At 40.6% G+C, this 23,807-nt stretch overlaps 3 protein-coding genes across 6 annotated transcripts; all 3 read right to left on the reverse strand.

Annotated features, from left to right (window-relative positions):
- Window positions 1–806: 806 nt before the first annotated feature.
- ccz1 (CCZ1 homolog, vacuolar protein trafficking and biogenesis associated) lies at window positions 807–11,405 on the reverse strand. Of its 3 annotated transcripts, XM_084039623.1 has the most exons (17): window positions 11,250–11,405; window positions 9,672–9,747; window positions 9,469–9,565; window positions 9,280–9,377; window positions 8,921–9,014; window positions 8,715–8,795; window positions 8,570–8,617; window positions 8,325–8,408; window positions 7,296–7,471; window positions 6,680–6,761; window positions 6,180–6,241; window positions 4,391–4,502; window positions 4,065–4,098; window positions 3,757–3,874; window positions 2,230–2,388; window positions 1,415–1,542; window positions 807–1,302 (listed from the first exon to the last, which is right to left on the reverse strand). In XM_084039623.1, exons 2-17 carry the CDS (start codon window positions 9,683–9,685, stop codon window positions 1,247–1,249), a joined length of 1,443 nt encoding a protein of 480 aa, XP_083895749.1. In that variant the 5' UTR covers window positions 9,686–9,747; window positions 11,250–11,405; the 3' UTR covers window positions 807–1,246. The 3 variants fall into 3 exon arrangements, with proteins under 3 accessions (XP_083895749.1, XP_083895751.1, XP_083895750.1); XM_084039625.1 differs by lacking the exon at window positions 9,672–9,747 and having other exon boundaries at window positions 11,250–11,381; XM_084039624.1 differs by lacking the exon at window positions 11,250–11,405 and having other exon boundaries at window positions 9,469–9,588; window positions 9,672–9,749.
- A 1,155-nt stretch (window positions 11,406–12,560) lies between these two features.
- Window positions 12,561–16,066, reverse strand: pvalb9 (parvalbumin 9). 2 transcript variants are annotated; one of them, XM_084040136.1, is made up of 5 exons: window positions 15,782–16,066; window positions 14,741–14,829; window positions 14,036–14,168; window positions 13,529–13,638; window positions 12,561–12,837 (listed from the first exon to the last, which is right to left on the reverse strand). In XM_084040136.1, exons 2-5 carry the CDS (start codon window positions 14,799–14,801, stop codon window positions 12,812–12,814), a joined length of 330 nt encoding a protein of 109 aa, XP_083896262.1. In that variant the 5' UTR covers window positions 14,802–14,829; window positions 15,782–16,066; the 3' UTR covers window positions 12,561–12,811. The 2 variants fall into 2 exon arrangements, with proteins under 2 accessions (XP_083896262.1, XP_083896261.1); XM_084040135.1 differs by having other exon boundaries at window positions 14,741–14,808; window positions 15,782–16,065.
- Window positions 16,067–18,434: 2,368 nt separating this feature from the next.
- pvalb3 (parvalbumin 3) lies at window positions 18,435–20,698 on the reverse strand. The gene is made up of 5 exons (XM_084040694.1): window positions 20,611–20,698; window positions 20,090–20,159; window positions 19,499–19,631; window positions 18,998–19,107; window positions 18,435–18,880 (listed from the first exon to the last, which is right to left on the reverse strand). The coding sequence occupies exons 2-5, from the start codon at window positions 20,148–20,150 to the stop codon at window positions 18,855–18,857; spliced, it is 330 nt and encodes a 109-aa protein (XP_083896820.1). The 5' UTR covers window positions 20,151–20,159; window positions 20,611–20,698; the 3' UTR covers window positions 18,435–18,854.
- Between the last annotated feature and the right edge of the window lie 3,109 nt (window positions 20,699–23,807).

Genomic DNA, 23,807 nt, shown 5'->3' on the forward strand with positions numbered 1-23,807 from the left:
CTTGGTGAACACATGACACCAGGATGCACTACGGGAAGAAGACAAGCCGGCGGAGGCAGTGTGATGGTTTGGGCAATGTTCTGCTGGGAAACCTTGGGGTCCTGCCATTCATGTGGAAGTTACTATGTCACGTACCACCAACATCAGCATTGTTGCAGACCATGTACACCCTTTCATGATAGCAGTGGCCCTTATTCAGCAGGATCATGCACCCTGCCACAAAGTAAAAATGGTTCAGGAATGGTTTGAGGAACACAACAAGTTCAAGGTGTTGACTTGGCCTCCAAATTCCCCAGATCTCAATCCAATTCAGCATCTGTGGGATGTGCTGGACAAACAAGTCCAATCCATGGAGGCCCCACCTCGCAACTTATAGGACTTAAAGGATCTGCTGATAATTTCTTGGTGCTAGATAACACAGCACATATTCAGAGGTCTAGTCTAGTGGTCTTAGCGGCAAAAGGGACCTACACAACATTAGACAGGTGGTCATAATGTTATGACTGATCGGTGTAAATTAAATTCAATAAACTGTATTTATCCCCAGGCGGAATTAAGATCAATCAAAAGATTAGATTAGGACTGTTGTTCACAATCTCTAATGGTCTTCTAAGATTTTGGGGAATCATTCAATCGTGTAAAAATAAAACGGTGTAAAAACACTACCGTAGAAGTAATGTTAAACTTTATACTTGTGATCTGAAAATGTGTCCCTGTGAAAACCCATTTGGTAAAGTTCCTCCAGTAGCACACATACTGGCATCTTGGTCCCCAAGTCCCATAAAACACACTCTACAAGGAAAAAATATCTTACACAAAGTAAAATTACTTCTTAATTTATTTTCAAACCACAATACTTGACATGATGACAACTTATTTCAAAATTATCACTGATCATCAAAGCAACCTGGAGTAACCTCTTCTGTGCATGTCAGTTTTTAAATTAATTTGAGACTTTGTCATGATGTGTTCATTAAAAAAAAAAAAAAAATCCAAATCAACAGTACAAGTATGTACAAAGGAAATGAAAGAAAATAAAGCAGATGTACAGTAAAAATCTGGATTTACATTAAATTACAAGAGGAAATTACAATTTGTATAGGTTAAATGAAAAAAAAAACTTGGTGAGAAAGTTATTTTTTTTATTTTGTACAATGCAATTATTGCATTACACTGATGCTGTCATGATACCCCGCAACTCTGACAGTTTTTAGTGTGGTGAAACAGTCTCCGTCCTACAGCGCCATCAGTCCAAGAAGAAAATGTTGTTGAACTGCGTCGCACAGAGCCTCTTTACCTCCTCTGTAGCGGACAAACGACAAACGGGCCAAAAGGGTGAAGAAGAGATCGAGTATGAAGGCAGATTGCCGATTGTGAAGGTGATGACACAGATTTCCAGGTGGAGGAGACTTACCGTTTACTTCGATCAGGTTGGCGTTCTTCTGATTGAGGATCACATACAGTTCTCTCTGGTCCGACTTCTTGCCGACTACCCAGTAGTCCGTCATAGCCTTCACGATGATTTCTTCATCCTCGTCAACCCTGGGAGGCACACAGAAAGAACCACACACCATCAAATAAAGGGCATTTACCAAATTTACAGCAGGTTCTTCTAAGATTACACAGACGTGGAAATTTAATCAAAAGGTAATATAATTTAATATTCCTTGTAGTGTTTCAGAAATGACTAGAAGTGAGAGAAATAATTGATTCTATGATGAATTGTGATGATTTGTTGAAGAAATGTTGCACATCAACGGTATCACACAAGATTTGAAGGAAACACTCATTATATTTAAATCCAAAATAAAGATGCATCATGATGAGTCGTTTAATGATCCAATCGTGAGCCTCTGAGTCGTCAGGTGACTGATGAATCCCACCACTAGAAATTACACATAGCTTCTTACTTACACATTGAATTAAATTTCATATTTAAAACACACAAAATGACTAACATTTCAATAATAAATTACACAAATAGCCCTGTGAGCGTGTTTCGGGTGTGCTCACAAGCAGCATCTGCACAACATCTGCACTAAAAGAGGAACCGATATTGATACTGGGATAAATTCTATAAATGTCGATGCCACCGTCTGAACCACAGACTGCACACACGGCACAATACAGTCTCATGACCGCCACAAAACGGTGTAGTTTTGTCAGTAAAGTTTGTCATTTTACGCATTCTCTTTCCTGGGTTTGTGAAATCTGAAAACACTGCTATACCTGGCAAAGTCACAGTTGATGTCTCCCAGGATCTTCATGAGGTCAGGGTGCACCGAGGTGAGGCAAACACTGGCAGTCTTCCTCATGTGGATGGTGCTCTTCTCCGCCAGGTTCATGTGGTTGAAGTAGATGAACTTAAACTGGGGCTCCTTCTCTGGCCTGAATGGTAACCACATTGAAGAACAGGTTTGTTAAAAAAAAAAAAAAAAAGAAGCACCATCAGCCACTTTTGGGCTTACCTAATCCGTTTAGTCATTTTTTTCCGGTGAGTCTCTCCGGGGCAAACGCACATTATTAACAAATGATACAGTAAGCCAACCACTTCAGATGATAACATCCAACAAAAGGCAAGTTGTGCATTTTAATTAAGCCTCTGTTATCCACCCATGTTAAGGTGAGCTGAGGATACAGTTATTACCACAGTACTGTAAATGGCCAGGCCATACAGCCTCTAATCATGTACAGTTCTACCAGGCCAAATCAGGACAAAGACCTGGATGCCAGCTGAGGAATTTGGGACGGCATTGTTTATTCAGTGGATTTTTCACTAGAGTGATTAAAAAAGGAGCCCAGTCAAATTGCCTGGGCAGGAGAGTCCAGTCTTGGATTACAGGGGAGGACGTATCTGAATCTAACTGCTGGGGTTAAAAGGAGAGCTGGCCAGGATGCCAGTCGTTAAACCTCCGCTGCTTGAGTTACCGCCAAGTAGTGACCTGACCATACCCAGCGGTATTAGAGTCCCGACTATCGCTGCCAGCCAGAGTTAAAACAAACGAGTTGACTGCAAAAACAAAGCAACTGGAATAAAAACCAGGACTAGACTTTTAACTAAGGCAATAAATGTTTTCTTCTGACAAGATGATAGTGATAGTTTAAATAAATAAATTATATTTAAATAATTATCACCTCTATATGATGTAGTGCTATTACATCACCCGATCAGTCTTCAAAAATCACAAAAGATTGTGGAAAGAAATCCATCCCAATTCCCAAACAACACTCAAAACCCACAAATATACAGTTTACTATTAAATTAGACAAAAAAACAACAAACAAAAAAAACGTCAAAGCAAATCCAGCTGAAATAAAATGTCTCAAACAATTGATTAAAATTGTTACTATTTTTCATACTTAAAATTGAATAAATGAAACAACTAAATTAAATGATTGATGGAGGAAAATGTGATAATAACATTAATAATTAGTTGTCAGCGGTAACAGGAGATATGGGTAGAAAGACTTTAGATTTAGATCCAACGCCATGAAACCATGTGGTGACATAGTTCAACAGTATGTTATACGCTGCAAGGTCATCAGAATGTAATTCACAAGATTCTAATTCCATTCATAATCTTATCAATAATAAGATATAGACAGTAATTCATAACATTCGAGCCTTAAAAGTTTGTCTTGTGTTATTACCAATTATCTTCTATCTTCTATTCAAAACTTCAAGACAAAAGCAAGAACACATGATCTTCAGAGGGTGGCAGACAGCTAATGAGAAGTGGTGGATTCTCAACTGACCCCGATATCCTGCGGTTAACCGTGAACTGTTCACAAATGTCAGACGCCAGCAGAGTAAGCTGAGGGCCCACCAAGGCATCCAGCTGTTCGCAGAAGTCTCTCGTCAGCTCCACAGAGGCTGAAAGAGATGGAGGAGAGTAAAAAACAAGCTATTATGGGACATGAGCTGAAGAAAAAGCACTATTTTTGCTTTAAATGAGCAGTCAAATGGAATTAAATATACTAAAACTGAATTTGTAAAAAGGGAATTGCACTTTTATTGCACCCTTTCCTGTAAGAACAGTAGGCGGTTGAAGATGCACACTCACCGCTGATCATGAAACAAGTCGCAGCGCTCATTGCCTGGAAAAGAGCAGATCAGTGCAGGTAAAACGCAGAATCAAGGTCACGCAGGTTAGAAACGGCATTAATGTGATGATGAGCATCGTGGGACATCATTTTAAAATTCAGCTGTCTAATCCCAAAAATCCATATCGTTTTGATGGAGCAGTGGAATATAAATCACAGATTATGAAAATCCTTCTAAAAATTGAACGTGCCCCCTATTTTAAAACATAAAAACCTACTGTATGTGTATGAATGACGATGATTGTAGACTTTCATGAAATGGCAGATCAGATTTTCTCTTCCTTACCTTATAAACGATCAGATGCAGCTCCTCATAGCCATCCTCTGTGCTGACAAATATTTTAGGAAATCGGAATTTGGCCTCTGGATCTTTAAGATTGGATGGACCTGTCAAAAATCTGAGAGGACAGAGGTTAATATAAGACTGGGTTAATATAAGGTGGGCAGGAAAGTCAGAATAAGACACGCCTAAAATCAAAAGGTTCACTACACTGAAAGGCTGTTGGTAATGCTGTTAAAAAAAGAAGAAGAAAAAGGATAAAGGTTTAGTTTGTCATGACGGTGGTATTGGAGCAGAAGTCCTTCAGGTGATTATTTAAAACAGAGACTTTATCCTCTTGGGAACACGGATGCACTCAGCAGATTTCATGAAAACCTATCATTCTATGAGATATCCGGTAGAAGAAGTTGACATTTTGTCCTGATGGTGGCACAAGAGGAAAGCTCATGAATTATCCTTTTTCCTGGGGGGCGATTAAAGTATTCCACATTTGTGGCTTAGCAATGACGCTCCGTCTGCTATCGCAACTAGACTGGCATAGGATTTTAGATGTTTATGGTCATGAGCAGGTCAACATTTCAGTTTGTCCAATACTTTGGTTCAAGCAAAGTTGAAGTTTCAGTGAGCTTGAGTTGCTTTATTCAAACGCCTTGTTTAGTTTAACCAACAATCCAAAACTAAAATATATTTAATTAATTTAATCGAAGACTAATAAATCATGAAATACTTTAATTTGGAACTAAAATAGAAGCTGAAACAAGTGATTCTCTTCAATGCCAGATGGCATATCGTTTCAGCTTCATCCTCAGGGGATCCTGAATATCTACAGCAAGTTAAAGGGAATTATTTTTGTCATTTTGCGTGTGTTGCTCAGAGTGGAAGGTTTGGTCTGTTGGTGGCACAACAGACAGTTGACTGGGTTGCCAAAAAGGATATGAGTCATCATCTGTATAAGAGCAATATTATTATTACTAAATTTAACAGCAACGGGGCCTGCAGCTGTTCCGATATCAACTAAACCACACCTAATCAAGCATCGTTAACACGGAAGAACAGAAAGAGATTCATGTTCTCCATTCTAAATGCGTTGACTGCTTCATGACTGATGCAAAAGAGAAGACCACAAACTGAACAAGGGCTTCACTGTTGTGCTGTAAAAGTACCGGATTCCAAGGATGCCACTTATTATTAAGTGGAACCGTTTACGTTAGAAGGATGTCAGACAGCCGACACACCAGAGCAAACCTTCCCTCATCACATATGTACACTGTAACTGGGCAGAGAGATAACCCTGAAGGGCAGAGATACTCTCCACCTGCTCTCTTATTGTGTTAGCTGAGGGAGTTACCTCCTTAAATCATCTGGTTGACTGCGAGCATCGCTAATTACCGTCAGTGGGTCAAAACCACATGACGCTGGCACACTGACACGCATGCGTATGTAAACATCTTGCATTTTGGTCATTTAGTAGATGCTTTTGTCTGAAGCGACTTACAATAATTAAAACACAACATATCATTGCCGATAAAGTAAGAGCGAAAAAAAAGAAACAAGTGTTAAGTTCTCATCTGAGTAAAGTAGTAGCTGTTCAGCAAGGACACAACAAGTACAACAGTGCTATAATCAAAGTGCTACAGGTAAGAACACAGAACACAAACACTCACGTGTGCATCCAGATTATGCTTTTTGACGTGCAATTTACCATTTTTACCATATTGCCAGACATTTAAACTCATTTTGGCCCTTCCCTCTACAGAGGGAGTGGCTGCACAGACACACGCGACCGCTGACTTACCTCCCATAGTGCAACAGATTCCCTGCGACCTCCGGCCTCAGAGGAGAGTCCCTGCCAGCCAACTAGACAAAGGAAAGAAGAAGGCTTGGCGTGAAGACGAGTGGCATAGCTTGAAAGTTATATTCACAGCTCATATTCAGGTCAGTGGCATTGTACTGTCTGGATCATTAATATTTAAAACCGTATAGATGGCATTACATTCTTATATCAAGGAGAAGCATTGTATGTGGAGCACCATCAGGACCAAGATGATCACCATCACATAGAAGCAAGGCCTCTTTGCTCCGTCTTACACAAACATTCACAAACTTCTCCTTTCTCGTTTCTCTCATTTCATGCTCAATTTGTCTCCCAGGGTTATACTTAAAACCAAATAGAATTGATCAAACTGACGTTGATGCATATAAATGTGTGCGTATAAAAAGTGTGCAGATTAGCGAAGTCATTAATGGATGCGCGTCAAGTGTGCTGTGGAGTTGTTGACACTCCCACCTCCTCACCTCCGGTTCAGAGTGTCTGGGAAACAGCGAGGTGGTCAGATACTTGTACAGGATCCTCATATCGTCTTGTTCCAGTCCGCTCCTGCAGACCCAACGACAGGATTACAACACGCACCATGCCACAATGCAAAAGCACAATTCATGGGCAAGATGTTGAGACAAAGTGTCTCCTGGCTGCAAATGTGCTTCAATAATAATAATAATAATACATTTATTTCTAGCGATTTTCCGTTCCAGAGCAATAATTTGGACAATAATTAAAAGTCTCCTCTCCGTTTGTCCACTGACAGATCGCTAGAGACCACATTGACATACAATTTCATTAGGAATCATGTAATCCCCGGTGGTTAAACACCGAGCCAGGTGGCTGTCAGCACAATTAAAAAAGGCAAGTGACACAGCAGAGAGCACTTTAGCCACAAAGAGGATTACAGGTCATGTAAAAAGTCACCTCTGTTTACCCAGCATGCCGTGATGTTATTGTAGATGTCGAAGCTGGGATTTCATGGTTACAACATTAGGGCTATATAAGTTTGTGTCGATCAACACATCTACTGGTGGATCTCATGGACAATCACACACACACACACAGTTTCAGCAGGTGTTGGGTCTGTACCAGATAAGCTGGTCGTTGTACAGGAAGGCCGTGTATTTGATCAGACTTAGGCTCTCCTCCACTCTGTTGACGAAGGATTGGATCTTCAGGTAGGTCATCTTGTCCAGTGGGAAGAAGCTGATCCCTCCGAACACGTCCAGCAAGTCGCATGACTGCAAGTGGAGAGTCTGCAGATACTGGAAACACACACACACACACATGTTGAAAATATCATGAGACAGCCCGGAGACAAGGGAGGAGGAGGAGAAAGGGCTTAGATTACCAACTGTAAAGCTTACAGCGCAAAAAAGGCAGCGGAATAAGAAACTCTCAGACTGTAGAGACGCTTGCATCATCCTGACATTCAACCCCTCTAACGCACAACAGCTTCTCTCTCCTATCGGTCTTTGGGTTACATGGAGGGTAACCTGCGATAACTTAAGAAGGGTATCCCTTAATTGGAAATGAATGTTTTATACGTTCACGTCAGCGTTGCTGCTCGGAGCCGCGTCGCTCCGGCGAGGCGATGGTTGCATGAGGCAGATGATGTAGACATCAAGAAATGAGGCATGACTGCAAACTACTTTAGCATCTTTCCCGAGTGAGTATTTACAAAGAAATAATATTTATTTGATCAGCAGAGACCAGCTCTTGTGAAAACACTGACTTCTCACTTTATGAACAAACCAGTAGAGACTGAACTTAAGAAAATACTTTGGGGTTTTGTCTTAAATGTATTATAATTGTGGGTTTTATTTTCCATCTTATGTTATGCATTCTATCTCATCTTATCTTCTATTTCATCAACTTTGTTTTATTTCTCTTGTCTTTATGTTCTTTCTATATCTATTTCCCTTATTGTAAAGCATGGTGTGCTGCATTTCCTGTATGACAAATGCTACACACAAGGTTTATTGTTAATAATAATAACAACTATGATATAACATATTTCATATCAAAGCCAGTTCAATAAATATTAGAAATAAAAAGAAAACGTTATGGTATGAAGATATCCACTTAGAAATAAGATTGGATGGATGAGCTTCTTACCCTGTAGAAGAACTTTTCAAGCTTCTGAATGAGCAGCTCCACTCCGCCGGCTTCCATTGCTCTACCAAATGTACCATTGAAGAGCTACAGCACAAGGAAACAATCACTGTTACAAGATGATTCTTTGGCATCATAAACATGCATTACATTGGTAGTCTGAGTGTAATTATCTGGCTTTTAGAAGAGGAAGTAATTATTGAAAATGATAAGTTATTAAAGCATGAGGTAAACATACTGGAACTCACCTTGTACATGCTGTAGCATTGCCGCACCACTGCACCATAAACAGTGTCCTGCAGAGTCAAGAGGGCATCGTGAGTAAAACTTTAAACTGATGATATTCAGCGATAGAAACACAGATGTTGATGAGTATTCTCTCTCAGGACTCACAAGTATTTCCTCTTCCTGATATTCTACTGTGGGAGGTTTACCATCTTTGTTTGGTTTCTCGATCATTGGGTTTCGAACCACCTGGGGAATTCATTTGAAATAGAAAGAGTGGATCAAATGGATTAGCTTAATTACATTCCATAGAAGGTTTCTTGACAAACAGGAAATACTGGACAGGTAAGGTACACGTAAGCCTTTAAAGATACCATGACTATCCAGAAATTGTCCTCGGGCTCGAAGAAAAACTGCCGGTTCTTCTGTGTGTGCAGGGATTTAGCTGGCTTTGTTGGACAGAACGTCCTGGAAGACAGAAGACATGGCCATGTTGTGCTTTTACAGACATTAGACATCAGTGTGTATCTGTCCACATATTACAACATTTCCATATTCTGTTCCTTCAGATTAAAAAAGAAGTGAACTTTCCTTTTGTTTTCTTTAACACAGCTACTAAGACAGGAGATTAACAACATGGCAGAGATCTAAATAACCATCAGAATCCACCGACTCAGTAAAATGTTGGAGCTCTACTCTGCTTCTGTTGCAAGCAGAGTACTGGACTCTTTACCTCGTGAACTGTACGATGGCCTCACAAAGGCCCACGTTTCTGATCTTCTCATTCTTCTCCACGTCACTTGGGTGGTAAAACAAGATCTTCTTCTCTTCCTAACAAAAGAATAATAATAATTATCTGAATGTTTCCAAATCATCAGAGTAAACGCACTCAGCTGTAAAACCCGTGCTTAGCATTTCTCACCTCTCCTTCTCGTGGTCCAAATGTGGGGTTGTAAACGAAAAAATTGAGCAGGGATGGCGTGAACTGTTTCTCTTGCATTCCTGAGGCCATTCTGGGACTGAAATAGACACAAAGAGAAAGCTGACAGAATCAGACAAAAGCTGCGAGACCTCTGATAATGAGAGATAGTCAGCATTGCATCATCACAATCATGTCTGCTTTACCTAATCATCAGCATTAGTGTAACTTGTGTCTGGATTTCCTTTGCTCCAAAGACAGTTTGGTTAGCATGCCGTGTGCCTGCAGAACAAAGGCAAGTACATCACATACTGTAACATGACAAATCTAGTGCTAATAAACATTAACTTCTAACTGGAGGGACCACACACACACAGCTGATAACAGAAGGCATTTACACTAGGGACGGGAGGCACTGATCTGTTTTTACCCAATACTGACCACAACAAGGATTGACTAGTGCCGGTGGCGTAACATGAAAAATATTCCAATTAGTTCTGCAATATATATTTTGAATAACAGAAAAAGGGAACTGGTATGTGGGCAGATTAAACCCTGATATGAGGTATTGGAATTGGAGTTGTCACATCAGTGCATTCCTTAATTCATGCAGTATGCAAGTATTAAAGCAAGTGATTATTCAACCAAAATAAAATAAAATATGCACACATTTGCTATTATATGTAGTGCACGTTGCTAAAACTATGGTAGAAGACCAGAAAAAAAATGTATTTGCTACAGGCAGATGAGTATGAGGACTTTTGAAAATTGTCTTTCATGCTTTTAAGTTGTGTCTTTGTTAGAAATAGATGTTATTTTGTATGAAGTGGTGGGTTTGTTTCGTTCACAGAGAACAGAATAATGTACAGTGGTTCAACCAGACTGACAACGATCCCTCCCAACAGTTCAATAAGATTAGAAGAACAAAAACAAAAACAATCAGCAGTCAAACAAATTGGATACTTCGCATTTAAATGTGTGCAGACTTAAATAGGAATAAGTTCCTATTTTGGTGCAAGAATATTCACAGGTGTTTGTCCTAAAACGAGAGAATAGAAATATATGGTTCATTTAGGATCCCACTTTTGGAACTGGATCAATAGCAGATGGACATACCGTGGACTGACAAATACCAAATTCAATCTTACCACTGAGTATCAGCAGAGGGGCTGAATATACAAGGCTGCCTAAATACTTAGAGCCCAAATGCATGCATGCACCACGGTCCTCATTCTGTACAGTCTCCCTTAGGAGTTAGGCATGCATTATCACTATGCTGAACATGTGCCATATTTTACCACAGTGCCAGTTTTTTAATGCAACGTAAAGCCTTAACATGCACGTTAGCTAGCAGCAGTTAGATACGATTCAGAGCAGAAAAACAAGTTCACTAGGTTGCTTCGGTGCAGTATTTGAACATCTAGCATTTGACCCCTGCAAGTCTGCATCCAGGAGACTTGTTTTTGGATGCAAGTTAGCAACATTACCTGCTGAGTGAAGCCGGTTAAGCGTCTGCGAGCTGAGCTAGCGCTAAACACAGAGAGCGGAACTGTGTCTACACACTCGCTGTTTCCGTTTATTGTGACTAAATGAATTAAACACGCGGGATACGTGCGGTCTCCGTGCGTTAACGGGCACAGCCGCCGGCAGCTGGCCGAAGTTAAGTCAGTCTAAGCGACTAGTTAGCCGGCTAGCTGCTCATGCTAGCGGTGGAGTTGTGGTCCCGACGAGGAAAGTCCGTGAACGGCGGCGGTAACACACTCACACACGACGGCAACACTCACCTCACAGAGCGGGAAGCCAACACGGTCTGCTGCTCGTGGTTACAACGCGGGTCAATACGAATAAACAATGAGGAGCTGAGCTCAATGAGAGTACATGTCCATGAAGATGCCGCATATACGCGTTACATTCTTTACTTCCTGCTTTTGACAGCGTGGTGTCACCCGTTCAACTGGTCGTGTAGCATCGATTTCGAGCCAAATAATAGTTCCGAGTCCAAACCGGGAAAGTCGAGTAACTTCTGGGTTAAGTGTACTTTATAATGTACAATGACGTCGGTTCATGCAATAATATTGTTACAGTTTTAACATTAACTTCAAAGATAAATGTGAGCTGTATGTAGTATTGGGTGTCAGTCAAGCTCATGAAGATATTAACAAATCATATTAACTCCACACTTTACGTTAAAAAGACACCACTGACTTAGATTAAGAAAGGGAATCCAACAAATCCCCCATACCCCATTTAAATCTAGCTAAACATTTATGGGATCTCATTACCACTTTGTCCTGGGCCTCATCTTGTTTGTCCTTGTATTTGATTACATCCACCTGCAACTCTATATTGCACACGAGGGAAAATGATGCCGCATTGTGCTGTTTGGTTTGGTGTATCAAGTCAAGCCAAGTCAGTTTATTTATATTAAAAACAACAGGAGCTGACAAGTTTGATCCATTTTTAAGTTAGGAGAAATGGAATAATATCACCAGTATTAACCGAAAGTAGCGGGAAGTTCATATAAAAGCCATGGGGCCTCCTCTGACTAAACTAAAAGCAAGCGGGGAAAAAGATGGGTCTTGTGAAAAATGCTTTTTACGATATACTTTTAAAAGCACCTGCTCATTTGTGACTTTAATCTCCATATTTAATCATTTGTTTTAAATTCTATACCACACATTTACATTCATAATCAACCCCCTAAACTTATAATACATAAAAATTGCTCAGTTGATAGCATTTTAGAATATGATCTATGAATAATCCTCCATGTATAATCATGAGCTACATTGTCACCAGCATGAGTCTGCACCCATATTTGTCTCCAATCAGTTTATCCTGTGTTCAGAGAATTAATGACTTTGTGTTTGTAATTGTAGTGTGTTTGTACCTTTATATCAAAATATAATTAACAACATAATCATGTAAAAATAAAATATTGAAAAAAAGTTTCTAATGTCATATTCAAACATGTAACACTGTTAAATGATCCCATGATGCTTTTATTTCCCACTCAGCATATATTTGTGTACGTTCATGCATTATTGTGATTTGATTCATTGCCCATCGACTAAGAAGAGAGAAGTGCAAAGATGTGATCTGTGTTTCCACACGTTTATTAATCTCATTCATTGACAGAGGTGGGGTTACGCAGAAAAGAAAACATGGAGCAACGCAGTGAAAAGAACACATGAAAAGTCTCTCGTCTTTAAATGGACAAAAAGGTAATTTAAAAACAATAAGCACACACAGAATATAGTAGAAAACCGAAGAAATCACTGGGGGATGGAAGGCTCTTGAGGCGAGGAGAGCGGACTGAAGACTTCAGCTCTTATCATCTGGAAACTCAGGACAGGACCATAGACTGGAATTCTAGAGACAGAAATGTTGGAACAGCTGTGAAATATCCTTCCCCTATAACCTATCCAATTATGGATTCTTCATACTGATATAGCTGGGAGAAGCATCTGGACTTCTGCTATCCATGCAGATGTTGTCTATACTGATCAATCTGAAACAACACATCCTCAAGACACCGACACCATTTCATGTGCTGCAGATAAGCATAGAAAAGAAACATCTTCTGGTTTTAATCATGGATTCAGCCAAACCTCTACAGCAAAATAAAAGTTATTGCTCCTTCGTGTTGCCTTTAACAACGCACGTGATACTGAACATTAAATCAGCTCACAGACAATTAAGCAAAGCATCCCCTTCCCTCGTGAATCTAAACGGCGTGATTCACCCAAAGCTCGGAGGCCATGACTCATTTCAACAGTTTCAAATTCAGCAAACCATTGAGTGCTGCAACACAGCGACAAACTGAATCTGTAGTGGTACACCAACCCGACAAATCACTTCCTTCAAATTAAGATTAAACTGTCTTCAACTTTTTTTTCTTTCTTCAGTAAATGAAAAGCGCTCTAAGAATGAGAATGGCTGCCTCCTCTCTGTCGACGCAGGTTGTGGTTGTTTGACTCCTGAGGTTTAATCCAACCGACGAGATCATTTCTGCCCACATCAGGAGTTTGTGCAAATACAATCCGAGACATCAGATACTGACCCTCTGCTCCAATTCTGCCATCACTGTCATCGTCGGCTGCTGAGATGAAGCGCTTGGTTTCTGCCTCGGTCAGTGTCCGCGCTCCAGGGACAAACCGCTGCAGGAAGTACCTGCACACACACACACACACACACACACACACACACACACACACACACACACACACATGCAAAGAGTATGCTGTAATGATTTGAGTTGACTGTGCACTGTTGAAAACACACCGCCGCATCAATTCCTAAATTGCACGGCTTAAGTTGACCCTCGGGATGAATTATAAAACACAAAGGCAATAAAAACACTTTGCCCATTAGTGGATTATTAGGAGACGGCTGAATGGTGCCATCCCATTAATATCGCCAATATTTTCATGGTTTCCATTTCTCTCTTGACAGCGAATCAATGTACACAAGAGTTAGAGCATGGGTTAGGAGGATGGTGTGTGTGTGGGTAAAGGAATCAAAGAGGAGAGAGAGAGAAACCGTCATACATCCTAACTACTTCACACACTTGAGCTCAGACTCCTCGATGAAGCCGCTGTGGTCCTCGTCGATGATCTCAAAGACATTTCTGACTTCCTGGGCCGTCTTTGAGGACAGGCCACACAGCTGGAAGAACTTCTTGTAGCAGAACGAGTCCGGAGCTGGAAACACAAAACACACACACAAGTCAAAATGAGGTTAGGGCCGACCCAGGAGGTTCAGCAGGTTGGGAGCTGATGCGGAGATTAAAACATGTGGCTGCTGTCCAGGTGGGAGATTTACCACCCCTGATTTTTTTTTTTTATCTTTTAAATCCAATAGACACATGCCTCCGCTAAAACAGACAAGATGATTGAAAACCTTTCCAAAGTCCCTTAAAGCTGGATGTGACTGCAGTGGAGAGGAGACTGTAGACAACAATGGGTTGGAGATTGAAGATTCGAGATTGACTAAATGCATCACAGATTATGAGAAGGTTGATTTATCAATTGTGGATTATTTAGTTTGGGAAAAAGTAAAGCTATTGATAATGTAAAGGTAATGTTATAATGTATGTATTCTGCATAATTTGCTTTCTGCCATTTAGGTGATTAATGAGTATAGTTTCAAATATTAGTAGGGCAGAGCTTTGCTTCTGTGCGTGTGAGTGTGTGTGTGTGTGTGTGTGTGTGTGTGTGTGTGTGTGTGTGTGTGTGTGTGTGCGTGTGTGTGTGTGTGTGTGTGTGGATGCTACCTTGACAGTCTTTGACAGCATTTTCAATGGCCTCAGCTGAAAGAATAGAGGTGAGCGACATGTCGGTCCTGTAAGGTCAAAGAAAATCCCTGAAAATTACACACACACACACACACACACACACACACACACACACACACACACACACACACACACACACACACACACACACACACACACACACACACACACACACACACTTTGTGATCTGCTCCCAGTCCATTTTGTTTGTGCCATGCTGGATTAACATTTTTGTATTTGCAGATGTATCTAGGTTAATATTATGATCTCATCAAAACTCCTGTTTGGCAAATATGCTCGAGTTGTCAGAAGAAAAAACATGTAGAGATGGATTTTAAGAAATTCAAAAGAGATAATATTTTCATTAATCAATAATACATTTCTTATGACTTGTGTCTGATTCTTCAAGCCTTATCCAGGTCCTCTGGGGACTTTTTTTGCCGCCCTTGAACTTGCTTAACTGCAAGATAATTGGCATAGAGACTGTAGAAACAAATATTGGGGTGGGAAGTTTATATGTTATTTTATATACAGTATATATATATATATATATATATATATATATATATATATATATATATATATATATATATATATATTAAATGCAAACGCCTCTACCATGTTGTTAATGTTTGGCCCTTACAAACCATGAATATTTTTGCTATAATTATTGCAAAATAAAGTTCTCCTGCTCTTAAATAGAGTTTACTTGAACAAAACATAGAATAGTTTTTATGACCACCTGCCACTCCTCTAATCATTTTAGTACAGTTCAAATATAATCTTATATGCATATATGTTTATCATAAGAATATCTCAAATCTTAAAGTTCAACCTTACAGCTAAAGAAAATCCTTCATCACGTCGTTAATTGCTCAACTTCTTTTGGTCGGTCGTTTGGAGGATTTGCTAAAACCAGCAACAAACCCACCGACGACATCGCATCGCTTCCCCGGGCAGACAGGTACAACACACCTGGACAACACCTGCCTTCCTTCCCCCTGCATCTGTGGGACTCACCGCTGTTGGCTCGAGTTCCTCTCCGTCCCGGGTCCAAAGCAGCAGCAGCAGATAGACAGACAGACAGACAGACAGACAGATAAGGCTGTGTGGCGCTGACAGCTGGATCACTCTTATATATACACGCCGAGGTGGATGCGCCGAAGGATGCTTGAGTTTCCACCGTGTCCGCGGATCAAATGTTCCCGCAGCCAGCCGCCTCCTTCTCGTGTTCCTCAGCCGCTCACCTGCCCAATTAACCTCCTCCTCTCTCCCTCTCTCCCTGCTCTCATACAACTCTGGCTTTTGACCAATCAACCATCCCCAGCCCCCCCCTCTCTCTCTGCAGGTGTAGGATGTGAAGAAGCTTACAACATCTATAATTTGAATCAGGCCCCTTTCCTCCCTTTGGTTTCAGTGAATAATCTACTAAATGCAGATGAGCAGGTCATAAATCACATGAGTCACCAGGGGCAACGTTATCCTCATCTGACATTATGTAAGGCTCTGATATTACAAGCTGTGCCAGTAAAAGAAAAAGACTTGAAACCACACGGTCTGACTGTTTGTGTTTTCATTGACCTTTTCTTATCTTTTCTATCTCTTTATTAACAACGTGATGTTATGCTGCAATAAAGCATCTTTAAAAACGTTGATACGTGCTAAATAAACCAGATTGTATTGTTTTTATTATTATTATTTCCTCATAAAAGTAAACCATTTCCATAGAAAATCAATTCAGTGACAGTAGAATAAATACAGTTAAAATAATCAACCAATACTTACAAAAAAGTATTACAGAGTCAAATAACCATTGATTGATTGATTGCATGACAATAGTTATGTTGTTTCACTTTAGTGTATCGTGATGGTTCATCAAGGAATACTGAAACACGCACACACACACACACACACACACACACACACACACACACACACACACACACACACACACACACACACACACATTTGACGTGATCTACTGTTAATCGAGTGGGCGGGGACTGAGGTTTTGCTTTTAGGATTTTTGAGGTCTACGCCTGGTCACCGTGACAACTGGCCACTCTTTACTGATGAGGTTGTTGTCTGCAGAAGGAAGCATTTCAAACCATCTGACACAGCAGCGTCTCCTGTGAATCCAGTCAGCAATAATGGCATCGGCAGAGAGGGGAGGGATGCTTTGTTGTAATAAGAACCAAGGGAATACATCTCATCATCCTGAAATGTAGCACACATAGATAGATAGATAGATAGATAGATAGATAGATAGATAGATAGATAGATAGATAGATAGATAGATAGATAGATAGATAGATAGATAGATAGATAGTTGAAAATGTAACATCAGGGAAAGGTCCAGCAGCTGTGTGTGTGTGTGCGTGTGTGTGTGTGTGTGTGTGTGTGTGTGTGTGTGTGTGTGTGTGTGTGCGTGTGTGTGTGTGTGTGTCTCAAACTCAGAAGTCTCAAAGCTGCTTCTTAAATAAATAAAAAAAAATCATCTATTCAACTCACCTTAAGCTCACAAAACAAATTTGCATTGTAGTTCAAAGCCTCCAGGTTTGCAATGTAAAACCATGGAGCAGCTGAAACCCCTGTGACTTATTGACAGATCAGAGGCGCCACCTTGTGGCCGCTTCCCACGACTGCAGAGCCATCTTTACTTGGGGCATGACATGATGCGGAACTGAAGGAAAATTATGTAGCATTTCAGGGATCCATAAAGGGAATACTACGTTTTCATGAGCAACTGTTTGGGTCTGATATCCATAATTGGTTGTCATTGATAATTGATAACATTTGATCTTTTACTTATGTTGATGTCATTTATTTTGGATGCTAGTATTTCAGCTAGGCTACTGTTAACCTTGTGATACTTTTGGGCTAATATAATATAAATACTTGTAAGTGGAATGCTACCACTCTCCTCTTGTATATTTTTATGAATTACCTCAAATTATTGTTGGAGTTCAACAAAAACCCTGTTCACATCCTTTTCTCAATACTTGCTTTTTTAACATGAATTTACATTTTGTACATTTACCTTGTTCCTTTGCTCCTTGTCTTTGATTAAAAAAAAAAAAAGTTGCCTCTTATTCTTCCATATTTCTAAGGGAGGGGTGGAGACCTCCAACAAAAGTCCCTGTTGAAAGTGTGAAAGGTAACTTTTAAAGTGAGACTATGTAAGTGTTAGGAATAACACATCGGTGCTATTGTTACATGAGATTAGCATTTGAGCCCAAATGATATATGCACTTTTCCTTTGTGATTTCCTTAAAAGAAAGAGTTTTGGATCATTTTGTGGATCGGTCTAAATAAAAGGGCCAGATGTTCTTTGTAAAATGTGTTTCCTGTTCCCAGCTTTATCATGTAAATCATCGCCTTTTGTGTAAAAACTAAGGAAGCCAGTAATGTCATGGTCCTTTGGGTTTTTAGAGTTTGTTTCCTGTTTTAATGTGTGTAAAGAAAACAGTGCCATGCCGGTTTGTTCTGAGTTTAGTTGTTTTTTTCCCCACAATTTATGGATTTTTCTCAGTCTGCTCCTTCAGTTTCTTTTGTTTTTTTGTCCCAGCTTTGTTTCATTAAAATCCCATTTTCTGAACTCTGAACTTAAGACCCAGACTGTCAAAAACCTTTTTTTTGTATATTGAAGACCACGGTCACACTTGTGTTATTGAAAAAGAACTTTTATTGTTTTCTCATCGTCTGTCCGTTTCCCATAAAAGTGCATCATCGCTGATCTCACAATAAGCAAAACTCACATAGTAAAACAAGGACAGAAGTGAGTGAGAGAGAGAGAGAAAGAGTGATAGAGAGAGAGAGAAAGACACAGTCAACCATGCTATAGCCTACACTTAGTCAGGTACATTCATCGTGGACAGCAAAGGGGTGAGCATAGCCAGGGAGAAAGAGAGAGGAGAGCAGTTTGTTAACCATTGGGGGGATGGGGAGGGGGGAGGGGGGTAAAGGTCAAGTGTACAAAACTGGTGTGGAGAATTGAAGAGAGAGAGAGAGAGTGAGAGAGAATAGGAGGCATATGTCTTGGCTCAAGTTGTTCCTTTAGGGTAGTAAAGTAAGATGTTGGTCAGTTCTTCATTTAGCCCTTGACCATCTGAGCGAACTCTGCAGGAAGAATAAAGAGAGAGAAGTGTGTGAGTGTGATTTCCAGATCTCTACATATATTAGAAGCCACTAAATGTGGTTACAATTCCAGATCAAGTTGCGTTTGTTTTTCCTCACCATCCTCTCCGATCATGCCGTCACCATCGCTGTCGCCGACCTTGAGGAAGGCCTTGGTCTCAGCGTCGGTCAGAGCCCTGGCGGAGGCAGAGAAGTTCTGCAGGAACAGCCTGGAGAGGACGAGCAGAGAGACATACTGAGTGCCTTCAGACAAGAAACCAGCCTAGAGATATTTCCTCTGCCATGTCACGAATTGATTTGGTTTGAGAGTTTTTGAGTTTCCAGAAAATATCCAAAGCCTTGACTGTTGTAGCCTTGTATCGTATTTAGTTCAGAATAATTTAAGATTTCTATTTGGCCACCAGATGGCTACGTCTATTATCTCCCCTTACAGCATGAGACACCAGAGGAGAGCGCTGGCCTAGAGTTAGAACGGATCATAACCCGACTCCTTCTCCGAAGGTTTGTGGCCCTCACTTCGCTGTGACCCAAAGAAAGTGGAAACCTGCGCTGCAAACTCTTAGAGAGGCTTTAGGGTGAAATCTAAGAGATGGTGCCTACTTCAGCTCATCCTCCTCAATGAAGCCACTCTTGTCCTGGTCAATGACTTGGAAGGCTGCCTTGATATCCTGGGGGCTCTTGGCGGACAGGCCAACCTTAGCGAAGAAGACCTTGTGGTTGAAGGACTCAGCAGCTGTGAGGAGACGGGGATCATGTCAGACATTGTGGATGTTTCAAACAGAAAGTCAAGTATGTTTTGCAGCTTTTTCGAGGTATAGCAGTTTGTTTTCTATAATTCATCCCCGATCTCAAGGTCCGCTGTGACTGGCAGCATTTTAGCCTCATTAGCAGTAAGTAGCTACAACTCATGCTTTCTGCCAAGATGCAGAAATGGCATTAAAGTCACTTTTCACATGCTTGCTGTACTATGGATCCAGCCCGCTGATTCAGTTACTATTTGTTTTTAAAGCAGAAAAGATGCCTGGAAGTATAATCTGTCTAAGGAACTCAGTTCTGCAGCAGAACATTCAGCTACAAACATGTGATGGCATTTCATTTTCTTGCAAAAGATCTTAAAAAGAACACAATTGCTTTCATCTAGACTCTTATAAACTGTACTGCATGCTGTGTCGTTTTCCTTGTGGGGTTTACCTTGGCATGCTGCAAGGGCTGCAGTGATGTCAGCTGCCTTCAGGGTTGATGCTAATGCCATTTTTTTAGACTGAGGGAGGAAAACAGAGGACAAGTCATCAGTTCAACAGGTCAACCTGAGCAAATCAGAAAAAAACAGTTTGACTCTCTAAGGCATTTTAAGTTCCCTCACTGCACTTTATGTCAGGATACAGAGTTCTACGTGTAACCTTCATGATACCATGCAACATATTTTACAGTTCCTCTCTGTGAGTATTCCTCTCTTGCAGCCCCGAAAGACAAGGCACAAATGATCAGAAAAGGTAGTCCAATTTTCCCAAAACCAAGCCCTCCAAGGCAAAAGATCAAATATCCTTTGCAGCTCTGGTTGGTTGCCAAATAGATTTTTCCCCCCATCTGGTTCCATAGTGAGTCCAAAGCCAAACTCTGAGCTTCTGAGGTACAGAATCTGGCCCTGTGCGGCCCCTTTTTCCCGACTTGTATCCCGTCGCATGAAGTTGAAGCTCCTCAGTGAAACTCACCTCAGGGTTACCTTTAAGGCTAGAGTGGATTCGCTTGGGTGAATGTGCTCACTGCAGTGAACTCCTCCGTCCCTCTCGCGGGCTTATATACCTTCACTCACCCGAAATATGATGCATAGGCTATGTAATAGACACCGTGTGCAAAGCAGTCAAAGGAGTCGGTCGAAAAAATGTGTCCAGTAGACAGAGCTGATCTATTTATATGCACATAAATGAAGATGCTTAAATGGTAGGCTAAGTGTAGGCCTATGCAAAAGTGCTTGATATTGCATAGGGCTAATAATATACGCTGCTGATTTGGGTGAAACGTACTCTTAGGGTCATGTATTCCCATCAGTTAAACTGTGTGGAGCACCAGGGTTCGTAGAATGAGGCCCACTTTTACACTGTTTATTACAAATGATCAGGCAGGTTTGTATAGTGACTTATTACAGCTACTTATTGTATCAGACAACTTTGTTTATAATGACATCCGAGACTTTTATGCAATTTTACAATGTGACTTTTAAATCTTTATTATGGTGTTTGTAAATCATATTGTGTGTGTGCCCCTTTTTTTAATGTCAGTTTACATCTTCAGCCTTGACTTCTTTAATAAATACATTATTTATATAAATGCAGTGTAATCGAAAGCACGACCCCCCCTAGACTCCACTCCTTACACTACTCTCACCTGTCACATGGTGCTCTGAACTGCACAGTTTTGGTGAAAACGAGCTTTGTGCATAAGTGACGTGTGTAAAATGCCTTGTTGGCATTCCATTCCAGTCAGAAAAGTCTGGTTATTGTGATTGACATGAATCTGTTATTGCATTCGGCTCAGAAATAGTGCATTTGTGGACACAATCCAGTTTGAAAGGTGCAGAAAGTGACCGTGCACGATTTACATTTTATTACATTTGCATTACATTTAGGTCATTTAGCAGACGCTTTTGTCCAAATCGACTTACAATAAGTACATTTGTCAAAAGAAGAAACCAGTTATTAATGTTACGTCAGACTTTGTGAAGCTGGGTGTAAAACGAGGGCCAAAGGGGAGGGGTTTGATTGCCTTGCTAATGCGATCCATTGACATGCGCACATTTAATAGCTCATATCATCACAATCTTCTTAACACGCAGCCCAGGAACTCCCATTATTTTTGGAGCTCTTACACCCACTTCTCCTTATGGCGATGGAACTATTTGCGACGGTATTTTAGGAAACACCAAAAGCTGATATCATCGGTATCATCAACATCTCAAGACTCTGGTGTTAAACCAACGAGGGGTTGTGTAACGACACTGAGCTCTTCCACACCAGACAATGACATTAAATGAGGAACTAGTGCAGAGGGTCTTTCCATGCCCATATTTGCTCTTGTGACAGGTGCAGGCTGTTGTGTGCCTATTATACATCAGGTGGCAGTGCTGAGATGATCCTGTGGCTAACAGGATGTTGAATTAGCAGATTTAAACTTATAATCCTAAAACCTATGTCGTTTTCAGATAAACTCTTCTATAACACTCAGTAAAACTCATCTTTGGTCGAAAACATTTGCTGTGGCCAAGTGAGGTGTCTCACCTCAAACGACTCGGCCATAGATACTGGAACTATTCCTGCCCTTCTTCAATATCAGGTTTAAATTACAAATATCTCACAGCGGGGATGAAACCCATCAAGCAAGACCATGAGTGACTGAAATTTGAGACGGCAAAGGACGTTCCCTCCCTCATCTTGTTCTGAACATTATGTATATTTGTAAAAAAAAAAAATGAAAAAAAATAAAGAAAGAAAGAAAGGTAGAAAATGTGACTATTATGGAAAATGTAGAACGCAATACAAGCATCGAGGACTTGCTTGATAGTTCTAGAAACCATCACCTGTATACAGTAAGCGGGCCGCGAGCGAGCCAGAGGGGCACGCTCACGTGCACGCTCACGTGCACGAACATGGCCCGGCTATGTCAACAAAGGAAGGAAAACTTGGCTAATGTCTCAAAGAGACATTCCTCTACTATGTCATTAAATAGCGTGCATTAAATGTGAAATACAGCTCCATTAAGAGATCAACCACGAAATAAGACTATCACGCAAAATAGCTTGAAGCTGCAGCAGATATTTCATTAACTCTTGATTGATTTTAAATGGAACATGTTTCTCTAATGCTCCACCTGAGAACGGGAGTTTGTTCCCTTATGCGGCAGCAGAAATAGAATTGACCTATTTTCTGTGCCATTGGAGCGAAAGTTGCAAAGAAATGTGCCTCACAGACAGAAGTCCTGAAAATGCGCTGGCACAGAAACTCTATCCAGTCCCACAGTTTGCCACTGCAAGCACTCCTCGGACTAGTACAGATGACTCTCTGCCAGACACTCCGGTCCCCCCCTCCCCCGTCACAGAGGGACTTCTGTCTGCCAGAGCCTCTAGTCTGCCCCCCCCCCCCCCTCCTGTGTGTCCCCCATCTACAATTCAAACCATTAAACATTGAGCTTAAGCCAAACACCTTCCCTGGAAGTGTGCTGTAAAACATCTTCCAAGAATATTTGGTGGTATTTCCCCCTTATTGTAATTTGTTTGACTATTTCCTTTAAATGCCACACTATATCTTTACTCATTTTCACATTCTTTTCTATATCTTTTACACATTTTAGAGGGAAATATGAAACATTTCACGCATAGATGTTAGATTTAACAGTGTTAAGAGGCATATCTGCATCGTGAGTGGTTTTACTTTAATAGTTTAAGTACATTTCGTTGCTAAAACTGCTTGAAGTTACTTTTAATAGTATTTTACGTTGTATTATTGCTACTCTTACTTAAGTAAATGATCCGAGTGCTTTTTAGTCACAATACCTTACAGTCTTCTATCTAAAACTGAAAACATAACATCATTTTCAAGCATAAAAAAATGTAAGTCAGTATGTGAAATGTATTTGTTTTCATGGTGATTCATATGAAAATCATCTTTCCATTGAGGTGTTTTATCTCTAAGAACTATTTTAAAGACAACGGTTAAATGTCTGTGTAGTTGTAAACATATAATTCACACCAAATGACCAAATGACAACCTCATCTAAGATGTCACGTCGAGGTTGCCGGAATGACAAACACTTGGTTTGCACAGTGGAAAGTCACTCATGCCGTTAATTGGGAGAAACCAAAGCCTCCCGGCTCCCCCGGAGAAGGCTGGACCGTTCCCAGTGCTCAATATAACAT

Source organism: Eutrigla gurnardus, assembly GCF_963514095.1.
Source record: "Eutrigla gurnardus genome assembly, chromosome: 22".
Classification (NCBI taxonomy): domain Eukaryota; kingdom Metazoa; phylum Chordata; class Actinopteri; order Perciformes; family Triglidae; genus Eutrigla; species Eutrigla gurnardus.

Bases quoted from the DNA above. Each gene is read 5' to 3' on its own strand.
- pvalb9 (XM_084040136.1), bottom strand. From the start codon at position 14,801: ATGTCGCTCACCTCTATTCTTTCAGCTGAGGCCATTGAAAATGCTGTC. The intron at 13,639-14,035 runs GTGTGTGAAGTA...GTGTGTGTGCAG, and splicing joins ATCGAGGAGTCTGAGCTCAA to GTACTTCCTGCAGCGGTTTG. The intron at 12,838-13,528 runs GTCAGTATCTGA...TTCTGTCTCTAG, and splicing joins TGGCAGAATTGGAGCAGAGG to AATTCCAGTCTATGGTCCTG.
- ccz1 (XM_084039623.1), bottom strand. The intron at 9,015-9,279 runs GTAAAGAGTCCA...TCTGTCTTCCAG, and splicing joins GCCATCGTACAGTTCACGAG to GACGTTCTGTCCAACAAAGC. The intron at 6,242-6,679 runs GTGAGGAGGTGG...TCCTTTGTCTAG, and splicing joins CCAGACACTCTGAACCGGAG to TTGGCTGGCAGGGACTCTCC.
- pvalb3 (XM_084040694.1), bottom strand. From the start codon at position 20,150: ATGGCATTAGCATCAACCCTGAAGGCAGCTGACATCACTGCAGCCCTT. The intron at 19,108-19,498 runs GTAGGCACCATC...CGTCCTCTCCAG, and splicing joins ATTGAGGAGGATGAGCTGAA to GCTGTTCCTGCAGAACTTCT. The intron at 18,881-18,997 runs GTGAGGAAAAAC...TTCTTCCTGCAG, and splicing joins CGGCATGATCGGAGAGGATG to AGTTCGCTCAGATGGTCAAG.